General features: G+C 40.2%; 1 protein-coding gene across 1 annotated transcript in view; it reads left to right on the forward strand.

Annotated features, from left to right (window-relative positions):
• Nucleotides 1-12317, forward strand: part of CACNB4 (calcium voltage-gated channel auxiliary subunit beta 4) — a 216626-nt gene that overhangs the window by 167098 nt on the left and 37211 nt on the right. Inside the window, exons 3-4 of the mRNA XM_011360280.1 lie at nt 3601-3720; nt 5564-5686. Coding sequence (XP_011358582.1) covers nt 3601-3720; nt 5564-5686 — 243 coding nt within the window. The remainder of the gene's footprint in view (nt 1-3600; nt 3721-5563; nt 5687-12317) is intronic.

Here is a 12317-nt window from a genome sequence, read left to right on the forward strand (position 1 = left end):
CCTGCTTTAGCCCCCTTCCCTTCTTGAGTCCTTCCTTTAGTCCAGCCCAGGCAGTTTCCTCTTGCCTCTCTGTGGTCCTCTTTTTTTCTTTCTGAGCCTTTGTAATAACCTAGAGTTTTTTCTTTTCCTTTCTTTCCTTTCTCCTGGGATATGTCTATACTCTCTTTCAACCCTTTGAAACAAAATAAAATCAAAATAAATAAAAACAGGAGACTAATGCTATGCCCAGCCATCAGAATGTCCATGGGACAGATTTGAAATCCAATGCGCTATCCATTGTGCAACAGAGCCCATGGGCCAAATTTGGGCATGTGATGTTGGCCCTCTGCTTTCCCTAGGACCTTGAGAGACAGCAGCATGATTTCAATATTCAAAGAAATGTTGATGTCATCGAAAAAAAAACAGTAATTGTTATAGTGATATAACAGTGTAATTATGGAAATGGACATCATGCGTGCTTTGTTTTTTCCCTCTACCAATATTCGTAGAAACAAGGAAGCCAACAGAAGCTTCTGCTTTCACATATTTGGCAATCGTAGAGCTTATTAAGTAATTTCTAAATTCTTACAATCTTGTTCACATTTCAAAATAAAGTTAATTTGCCGGAGTCCTTGAGTTACTGCTTGTATGCTCAGAGATGATTGAATGCCAGGATTTGAAACGTCATTAAGGTAGTTTCAGGAAATTAGCCATCTCCTAGTATCAACAGTAGGTTGTGTATTTTAGCTGTTTGCCTCACTGCTTCAGTGGGCAGCCTGCTTTCTTATGAACTGTAGTCATTAACGTTCCCCAGCACATGTTTCCAAAACAAGGCAAGTGTCTCCTTCCTTACTGCCTGCATCATAACCACTTTATCATCCAGACATCTTCACGCTATCAGTCCAACACCTTAAAATGGTCTACCGCACACATCGCGCTTCAGCAAAACATGTCAGGGAGGAACAAACTTTCTCTCCCCTCAAGGTTCTTCTGCCTGGTCTAATAATCAAATAAACATGAGATAGATTAGCAAAAGAAAATAACCAAATTTAATACATACATGTGTATGGGAACCCCGCATACATGAGAGAGTCAGAGACTCCATATGAGGAGAGGTCCAGAGATAGAAAGGGAACATAGATATATAAAACATCCTGAGCTAGGGATGAGGTAAGGTACCTTGGGTGCTTCAAATGGTCATTGCAGGATGATTAAGAAGAGCAGACCTTCAGTAAATAGAAGTTTGCCCTGCCCTATAGATAGGTCAAAAGAAATTATCTCTGATCTCTTATGGGCAAAGCCTATAATTCAAATTCTTCTAGGCAGTTAAGGGGTTAGGGGCAGAAGTTTCTCTTGAGCCTGCAGCTAAGGTTGCCTTTAGCTCAAAACTGCATATCACAGAGGCACATCTTGGGGTGTTTCGTTTTGGACCCCCACAATCACCTGAAACTAACTCGAAATTGTTTATATATATACATTGTTTCCTTTCTCTCTTACTCTGGATTTTGTGCAAGTGTAACTAAATTTGGACAAAAGATGTATTCTGAGAGAACTCTGTTTTAAAGGATTTCAAGGTAGTGCTTTTTAAAGCAATGAATGCATCTCATCTATAAAACAATCACCCTGAATTTATTCATTTTGTAGGTCCAGATTTTTCTCCCGAGTATATTTGCACAGAAGATTTTGGCTGTAATTTAACAAATGCATTTCCTCTGTAAAGGGAACTTTTTAAAGTGCTGTATAAAGTGCATGGATTTGGAAACATTGCAGTTATCAAATTTATAGTGTATCATTTTACAATATGTAAGTTGTACACCTTAAACTTACACAATGATATATGTCAGTTATATCTCAATAAAGCTGGGAAAAAACCACAGTGTTTCCTTTGCAGCAAATAGAATAAGAAAAATGGATACATTGCAAGATGAGCTATTGTGCTTATAAAAGTGAGATGAAAATTGATGAAAATCTGTGAATTCTTTCTTTTAATCAACATTGAACTGTCAGCATCAGGAAGGGGACAAAAATGACTACTTTGAGCCTACTATATGCCAAGTCCCAAAGTAAATATTTAAATATCAAGTGCAGCTCAGTGTAGGGTTTGAAACTGCTGACTCAAAGGTTGAACAAACTGAGTTCGAATCCCACACTGCTACAAGGATTCAGTGACATAAGGTGTGCAAAGCATCTATATAATAGTGGAGACTTAATAAATATTAGCTGCTCATTATATTGTATTTCATTTAATTCTTTGATGTAGTCAGTGTCCCCACTGTCTAGATTAGGAGACTGAATCTGGAGTAATCTAAGTAACTTGCATAAAGTTTTCAAAATTAGGTTGCAGAAGCAGAATTTGGAACCAGGGTTATACTGGGCACTGTGATAAAACATCTAACCAGGAATTATTGTTTTAGCCTGCCAAGAAAACCTGTGCTGGGATTTTTTTTTTTTTTTTTTTATAGTGGGAAAAACCACCTCAGTTAGAATGACACCCTTTACTGGGAGACAAAGCTGCTCTTATGGACAGCAAATTCATAAATAATATATAAACAAACAAACCCTAACATTTCTAAATACTTTCAGTGGGCCCACTTCAGCAGTCAACCATTCTGAGAATTCTTTTTTATTTTTGCATTGGCTAGCAAATTCTCAGCTCTATAGATAGGTTTATATTTTTCAAAATTTGTGCATGATTTATGAAACATACCAAATACACAAATCCTATCAATACTTCTGCTGTGTAAATGTCATCATCTATGCAAATATCAACTTGTAATGCCAGCAAAATAAATTGTAAGGATGATGTTCCTTTAGTAACCGGAAGGCGAACTTCCAGAGTTCTTTTTTTTGGCGGGGGTGGAGGAGTGCGGATAACTTTTTAACCACTGCTGTGTTTTTCATCTCCTCTGATGTTATGAGCACCAAGTGATGCTGGGCACCCTCAATTCCTTGGCCACATCAGTCAAGCTGGATTTCCATGTTGTTCAAATAGCCCTTCTAGGCTTGGGCTTCTTTTGAGGACATCCTTGTTTTCATCCTCAAGGTTCACGTCTTGGTGGCCATAATGACCAAGTATGGCTACTACAGGGCAATGATTGAAGTTTTCATAGGAAAAGAGTTTCAATGGTGTTGACACTGGACCTGGAAAATCATTTTACTAATGCAGGATTCTGTTTTGCTGTGTTAAATCCTAGATAAATTTGTCATCAACATCCCAAGATATTAGTAGGATTTAGTTCTTATAATAGGCTGAAGCTCTTTTTTCCTTTAGCGGACTATATAAAAGAGAATGGAATGGAATCTCAGTTTCACAAATGAATATGGGCTTAATATAAAGATAGCACAAAACAAGAAGATTTGGGGCTGAATATCGCATAATTTTATTGAAGTTTACTTCCTAGCACTTAATCTAGTCAAAATATTTTTTTTCACGACATTATTACCTTTGGAATTACTCAGATGCTTAACTATAGCCTGCTGTCTAAATTTGTGTCTGCAATAAGGCGCAGAGTGTACCCATCAAATTCTATGCAAATGAAAAAACTCACTTCAGGATACTGCTATGGATGTGACAATTTAAGAAGCCACTTCATGTAAACCACTCTGGGTTTTCCTTTCCAGGGTTCAGCAGATTCCTACACGAGCAGGCCGTCGGACTCCGATGTCTCTTTGGAAGAAGACAGAGAAGCGATTCGGCAGGAGAGAGAGCAGCAAGCAGCTATCCAGCTTGAGAGAGCAAAGGTGACTTTCTTGCCCCTCTTTGGTTTCAAAATGGAATGTGGCTCAGCAGGTATCAACTGAACTGCTCTTCCCCTGCCTCAAATTTCTCTGAAAAACTCATTTTATGATCATTCCGATAAGATATCAGATTGCAAGGCTCCCTGATCCATTCACCCCTGACAGAGGTTCATAACATTCCCAGGAGCCATTGCCTGAGACACTTACCTTTCACCTTTTTGTGTTTGGTTTGGTAGTGAATTTTTGGTCATCTTCCAACTTAGCAATTGTGGCCAATGTCAAGCTAGCCATGCCCAGTATTGGCAGAGACCCGCCCTCAGGTACCAGCTTGTTCCACCTGTTCCCTCTTATTCTTTATGACGTCAGCCTTCATTACAGGCCGCACATGCACTATTGCTCTGTGGGCCTCCCTGTCGATCTCTCTGCTCTTTCCTCTTAGTTACAATTTCCCACCTCAAATTCATCATAAAGTTCAAGAACCTTGAATAAGTACTAGCATTTTACCAAAGATGAGCAATAAAAGCATTGCCAAGGTAGATCTTCAGATATTCCACAGGGAAAGGCAACCTGTACCCATAGTACTCTGCACCTGCCAGAGGCATAAATTGCATTTTTGAATGTTAGAACGAGAGAATCACTATAGATCTCCCATTTTATGTCTTTCAAACTATCTTTTTAAATTTTTTAGCACAGACTTCTTTTGTCAAATAAAATTTTATGCACAATAGTAAAATATCAAACAGGGGTCGTGGCCAGCCTCCCTTCCTTACTCTCTGTGACAGACTCCTAAGGCATATTGATCCAGTCGTTCTAATTTTTAGAAGAAAAACTGAAGCACAAATAAAGTGAGCTCCCTTTTCTATTTTTCCAGTAAAAATTTTAAAAGAACAGTAAGAGAAGAATGATGCAGGTAATGAGGTACCTTCGTTGGCTTCGATACCTAGGTGTCTGTGCATGGTTGGCAGAAGGGGATTTGGGGTAGTGCCAGTGAAAGGACATCAGTGAGACTCTAACTCAGTTGTTGCTCCCCAGTCATCATGAATAAATGAGCCAATGACGAAGAAACCCAGGATTGCAGGAACCTTGTGTTCTGATTTGTGGCTAATTTTTGTTTTAGTTTTCTTTCAAGTCTGTTCTGTGGCCATTGTGGTCACCCAAATGTCAGTGGCAACACCATTGGCGTAGGCTGGTGGTTTGCTTAACCTCTGTGAGGCCACACCAGCCCAAGAGCACTTTATTGGGAAGGAATTTGTCTAAAAAGAGTTTCAGAACTAGCTCTTGTTAGCTAGGGAGAGGGCGGTGTGTGAGCAGCTCCGCCCTTCCTGTCTACCCCTGAACTTTCTTTTCCCTGGCAGGACAAGGTATTCCTTGGGATAGCACGGGTTTTTTTTAGATCTGAGCTACATCGCCACCCCCACCCGCCCCTGCCCCACAACAACCTTTTTATTTAAGACCCAACACACATTTCCTGTATCCAACAGGTAGAGGTATCTGTTATCACTTAAAATAAACATAAGTTTTATGACAAGAGGACTAAGCAGGCAGCCCCTCCTGCCTTTCCATCTCTTTCCAGTATGTTAAGGTATATTCTTTGTTTGCAATGTTGGAAAGTACTACAGGAGGGGGAAAAATGTGTGGGCTGATAGTACTGAATCATTGCGGCGTCATCTCTGCAGATGTCTCAGTGCTGCCTGAGAATGTGAAACCCATTTGAGATCCCCCTTTGGAGAGTGATTTTCCTTACTGCCTGGTACTATCAATTATCTTATTATAATACTATGTTTTGATATGAAAAATACTCCTCTGTCTTCCTCCCTCCATCTTTATTCTGTGATTCTGTCCCCAGTCCAAACCTGTAGCCTTTGCCGTGAAGACTAACGTGAGCTACTGTGGTGCCCTGGATGAGGATGTGCCCGTTCCAAGCACGGCCATCTCCTTCGATGCCAAGGACTTTCTACACATTAAAGAGGTAAATGTAGGGCACTCTGCGTCCCTCAGCCTGCCACAAAGCCAAGGCTGGACATCAGCTCTGAGCCAAACCACAGGGAGAGGAGCCCTGAGGAGCTGCCAGTGTGTTACCTCATCTAATTTGCTGAGCCATCCAAATTCATTCATTCTCATGAGATTTAGAAGCCTCAGAGCATTGCTCGCATTATCACACGTTTAAAACATTGGGTCACATAGGCTGGATTCAGGACAGATCTGTGATCCTCTGGTCACCTTTCCATCACCTTACATGACTACAGAGCCATAGATCTGTGGATCCAACTTAGGGAAATATGAGTTTGGTGGCATGGCACCTACCCATAAAGGACTATTTATAAGGGATGCCGTAAGTATAAACATCTAGGCTATAATCCTGTGGACTTCGAGCTTGGAACCAACAGTAGAGAATTCAATAATTATAGTGTTAAAGCTAAGAAGAGGGCAAAGGACTTTGAGAAACAGAAAACTTAAGAGATCGAGCAGAACAAGGAGGACTTGAGGCCTCTCAACCCAAAAGATGGAATAGTACCCTCCAAAACTTTCATTTACTCATCTAGGTATATTGAGCATATTTAAATCCTACTTCATGTCTGGCATCATGCTGGGCATCGGGGAATCAGAGATGAAGGCTCACTGACAAGTACACAGCACAGGGTGACAAGTTCTATTACAATAAAATGGAATGGGTGTTGTGGGAACCCAAAGAAAGAGCAGGAGGGACCACTTGGCCTGGGAGGAGGAGAATCAGGGACCCAAAAAGCTCTACAGAAGTGGTGAAGCCTGAAGGAGTTCAGGCTGGGGTGGAGGGTGAGGGTGGGTAGCATCAAGTGGAAGGGACAGCCAGGAGCAATGCATCATGTCTGGAGGACAGTAAGTAGAAACTGGTACAGGGGATCATCCTGGGCAGAGAGGCAGGAGCCTAATAAAAAAAAAAGGACTGCTTAGGCCATGGCGAAAGCCTGGACTTCATCACCAGGCCATGGGCTGCAGAGGAATTTAAAATAAAGGATGGCTATGACCACCTTTTAACTCTGATGGTTGAGGTAGTATTACAGAGATTGGGGAGACATGTAGCGGTGGACAATGGCTATAGCAGAGTATGGAGAAAGGGATCAGCTTGGGAGAGAGTTAAGGGGCAAATAGACAGGATTGGGAGATTTTACTTGGGTAGGGATATTGGAGAAAGTGAGATAGAAAGAAATGAAGGGCGGAGGCCAGTTTTTCCAGCTTAAGTGAAAGGGCGGATGGTAGCATCAGCTATCAAAATCAAGAAGTCAGAGAGGGGAAGACTTGTTATGGGGTGAAAATGGTTATAAATTTGCTTTTAGGTATGCTGTGTCTAGAGTGCTGTGAAACTTCCGTGAAGGTACTTAATAGACCTTTATCTATATAACCTGGAAACCAGAAGAGATGAATTGCAATTTTTTTCTTCCTTTCGACTTTCTTCAAGTTGAAAAGGAGAATGGGTTCTAGCCAGGAGAGGAGAAGATGGCATAGAATGGAGGGATTATTTTTGAATTTTGATTTTATTTTAAGGATGGGAAAGATTTAAGCATGTTTTCCATGCTGATATATTGAAACCAGTGAAATATATTGAAAGGAAAAGGCATAGCTGATGGAGTGAGGGGCTGGAGTAGAGAGGAGAAGATGGCATCTGGAAAATGGGCATAAGAATTAGGCTGAATCAGAAGGAAAAGTCTTAACCTTTCTTGAACATCTCTCTTCTGCACAGAATTTTTCAGTGGGTTTGGAGGCATACATTGTAGGACTTGCCTACTTGACAGTTTCCATTGGCTCTGCTAGGAAGGAGGCATTGGAAATTAGATTTTAGAAAAAGGAGAGTGTAAAGGTGGAACAATAAAGTGCAACCTGAGAATAAGGTAGCCTGAGGATTGTGTTGAACATAAACATATCACTTAATGTCACTGAGACACTCGCATGGTAAATATATAACATTTTTGAAAATCATTGTGACACCAAGACATATACATCGTTTTAACATTTTAGTTATTTGATGTCAAGTAGGTCAAACATCTGGATGTCTACAGATGTCTCACTATCTTTGCATTGTGCCCATGTGACCTGTGTGAGGTTCTGCATTTGTTTACTCACTCATTCAATATATAGTTCTTGAGCATTTAACACATGGTATGTCCTGGCAAATGTCCAACAGCTGTAAACAAAGCAGAGTCCCTTTCCTCATGAACTTAAATTCTAGTGAGGAGACGAATAATGAATAAGTAAATAATTCCAAATTGTGAATGCTTTGGGGGAAAAAATGAACAGATGCTGAAATTTTTAAATCTAAGAATGAGGAAGTTATATACTTTTAAATATAAGGGTGATCAGAGAAGGCTTTTCTGAGAATATGACCTTTAAGCAGAGACCCAAAGGATGAAGAGGAGCCAGCCATAAAAAGAGCAAGGGAGGGAGCTTCTATGGAGAGGAATCTGCATCTACAAAGGCCCTGAGGTAGCAAGATAGCCTGGCACAATCGATTAACTGGAAGAAGATTATATGACTGGAATGCAGTGAGTAAGGGTCCTAGTAGCAGGAGACAGAGTTGTAGAAGTGAGCGAGGCACCCATCAAGTAGGACCTTAAGGTATGGTGAGGCTTCAGGTTTTATTCTAAATGTAATGAGAAGCCATTGAAGACTTTAAAAGTAGAGGAGTGGGATGAATTTATATTTTTAAAGGTTCTCCAATTGTTGTACAGACAGTTGGATAAGTATGGAATCAGGGAGACCATTAGAATCAATCTAGGTGAGAGGTAATGGGATTGAGCCAGCATGCTGGCAGTCAGATAGAGGGAAGTGGACATATTTGAGATATATTATAGAAATTCAGGAAGAGCACAGGTGATAGACCAAGGGTAGGAACTAAGATTGAACAACCGGGATGGATATTTCCTTGGGGGGAGAGGACAGATAGAGAGGGAGGCTGGGGAGTGGACATTTCAAAGGAGATATCAAGTAAGAAGTCGGGTATAAGAATCTGGAGCTCAGAGGAAAGGATTTGGCCAAAGATATAAATTTGGATCATTAGTTTATGTGTGGCATTTAAAGCCATGATAATGAATGAAATCACCTAAAGAAAGAGTAGATGGAGGAAAGAAGGCAGCCCTGGATCAAACCCAAAGGAATTCCATCCTGCAGAGGTAGGGTACATGAAAAGATTTAACAAAGGAGAAATATGAGATAGAGGAGGAAAACCAGAGTAAAGCAATGCATGGACATCAAGAGAGAAAAATGTATCTACAAAGAGAAAGCAGTGAGCTGTGGCAAATGTTGTGAGATGTCACCTAAGATGAGTAAGGAACAGATGTTGGATCAGCGATATGGTGGTCAGCAGCATGGAGGTCACTGAGACCACTGTCTGAAAGCGTGGTGATGGAAGCCTTCAAATGAAATGGGATGAGGAGAGAAGGGGAGTCAGGAAGTATATTTAGCAAGTGTAGACCATGCTTTCAAGGAAGTTGACACTGACCAGGCAGTAGTCTGAGAAGGATGTGAAGTTCAAAGAGCTTTTCTTTCAAGACAGGAGCTATTGGAACACCTGTGCATGCTGATTTTAACAAACGGAGAAAAAGAGAGATTGACGAATGGGAAAGGAGAGAGAGGTAAAGGAGTAAAGTTTATGAGTAGGCAAGAAGGGTGGGCTTCAGACCCTGAGTGGAGGGACAACCCTTTGGTAGGAAGGGGAACACTTATTCATTGTAACATGCAGGAAAAAGATGGGTGCAGGCACAGACTGCCTCGGTAATGGGAAGCTGAGGAAGCATCAGCTTGACAGTGTGTGCTTTCGCGATGGTGTATGAGGCTAGGATATACACATTTGCCTACAAGGCAAGGACCCTCAACCTGAAGCATGTGTCTCGGCATCTGAATGGTTGTTAATTTTGTCTACTGTTCCCATCAAAAATGACCAAGCTATATTCATTAGTTGCTAACACTCATTATTTCCAAGGAGAAGCAGCATTTTAAAAGGTAAGAGATGTTCTCATAAATTCCGTGCACTCACTCACACCAGCATTCCCGCCTTACTATATTTTATTGCTTTCCTCCATCGCATCAATACCCCTAATTTGTCCTGTTGGTTGCTTTCTGAGCTACATTCTCCTTGATCAGTGACTTTCTCTTCAGTCTGGCAGTTTGATGTATGGTATTGAGCTTGTAATCCCTATGTGGATTAGAGCCACTTGTTTCAGATCTTGAAATATCATACAAGAAAACATCTTAGAAAGAGAAAGCACTAATCATTTTAGGGAAATCAAAATGAGAAGGATTCGAACAACACTATGGTGACCTTGCCAGAAAGCTGGTACTCACTCCCAGAACGTCAAAACAAACGAACACATTTTATAATTAGGGTGTAGCTTTTCCTCTCATCCATCCCCTAAGTCATCTATTATACACTGTTTTAACTACTTTTTCATTACTGAAGTTTAAACAGGGAGAAAAGCTACAGCTCTTCTTATCACATACACCAAACGATTAAGCTCTTAAGTGTATGTAGTGACTTTCTCTTAAGTAGCTCAAAAAACTTGCATTTACATTGAATCAGATCCTTGCTGTCTCATCTATTTCCTAGAACTAAGTTAAAACATGTTAGGAAGTTGCAGTAACCATTTCAGGAAGCCCTTTCAGGTCACTTGGGTACTGTTTAATGAATTAGTATTCCAGTGGACTAACTTAATTTCAGGAAATAACTTAAACCCTAGGAAACTGTGATTCAGAGTCCGTTTTGTCCTTACCACAGTAAAATTTAAATACCAGGCCAGTGCACCAAAGATTCTAAAAGGGTCCCTTTGCCTTTTGTTCTTTCCAAAATAAAAAGGGCTGGTATTTTTGGCTTGCTATCTTAAAATAAAAGTTGGGAAGATGGGAGAAACTGAGACTTAGATTGTTCACGATTTTATATTGGGTCAACTCACATTTCTTTAGTGCAGACTCACTCTACGTCCCATGCATGCCTTGTGTGGGAGTTGTGTGCATAATAAAAGCCAAATTACTAAACTTTATCTTTTTACTTTTGAGTATGAGGCTGATACTGAGAATTACTCAAAGTTACACAGAATTTCATGCTGGGATGATTCAATGAAACCATCCATTCTTCCATCACAATGTGTCAATGTTACATACGTATAAATTCCTCTTTTCTCTGAGCTAAGGCAAGTGTACTACATAAAGTTATTACATTTTGAAAAAATATATATATGTACTATTAGATCAAAGCTAGAGAATTATCTTGCCCAACACTGATAAAAATAACAAAGGAAGTTTTTGGAATCATCTCTGGAGGATGTAAACAGTAGGACTGATATCTGCTATCTAGAAGTCACCTACCTGAAAACTTCCTTTGAGGCAGGAGGGTTGGATTAAATATGTCTTCTACTCTAGGACTCAGCAAATCTGTAATTATAAATGCAGTTTCACTGACCCATCAAATAAGGCCACGTTGACAGTCTCACCCCATATTGACTGAAGCCTTTGTGTGGGCTAGTTTTTCAAGTTGACTTGTCATGGAACTTTATTTAAGTGGAAATCCTTGTGTTCCTGTTGGGCTTCAGGCCATTTGGAGATTATTATGTTAGGAAGTGTAGGGGAGGAAAAATAATTTTCCTTCTACCCTTCTAAATTCTTCTGGCTGGTCTGGTAATCAAATTGGCATGAGACAAGTTAACAAGAGAAAATAACCGAGTTTATTACATATGAACATACAGGGGTTCCTTAAGAATATGAGACCCAAGAACAGACTGGGCAGTTAAGATTTATATGTCATTGTGGAGCTAAAGAGAAAGTGTGTGAGTGTGTGTGTGTGTGTATGTGTGTGTGTGTGTATGTGTGGTTTGAGACTTGAAAGGTCAGAAAAATGATTTATATGGAAATAGAAAAGCAGGTGTTTGGTAAATAAGTGTTTGCTGGGCCATCTTTAACAATGGGACACAGAGAAGATTTTGATCAAATGGGCCTTACTAGGTCTCTCCCTATCTATCACACTCAGTTCATATTAAACTATAGTTACCTATGACAATAGCTTCCTTCCTGAAGCAGGTCCTCCATCTAAATTCTTTTAGGCAGTTAGAGGGAAAGGGTTTTCCTGAGTCTTTCGTTTCTTAAAAATAACCAGCTTAAAGTAATCAGTATCTCAAAAGGCATATTTCGGGGTGGAAAATTCTGCTTCCCCTCGGAGGATTATAATTTTTCCCTAGTGAGAGTAGATAACAGACAGTATCATGGATTTTTACCTGACAGCTTTTGACAAAAAAAAAAACACAAAAAACGGATTATTGAATGTATTTCATTTCAGACTTGCCTGTTTTGTCTTCCAGAGTTCCAGTGACACTGATGCATATTTAGCCTTATGAAATCTATTTGTTAGGAACTGGCTGAGGCTTTTTGCTAAGGACCAAAGGAATCCAAAGGTTAAGACCTGACTAGTTTAGGGATTGGCAAACTGTGGCCCGCAGGCTGAATCTAGCCTCTGTGTTTTTTGGAAAGAAAAGGTTTATTGAAATACAGCCACAGTCACTTGTTTCCATATTGTCTGTGGATGCTTTCTCACTATGAGAGCAGATTCAAGTAGTTGCAACAGACACCATATGGACAGTAAA

Source organism: Pteropus vampyrus, unplaced genomic scaffold, assembly GCF_000151845.1.
Source record: "Pteropus vampyrus isolate Shadow unplaced genomic scaffold, Pvam_2.0 Scaffold2, whole genome shotgun sequence".
Lineage (NCBI taxonomy): Eukaryota > Metazoa > Chordata > Mammalia > Chiroptera > Pteropodidae > Pteropus > Pteropus vampyrus.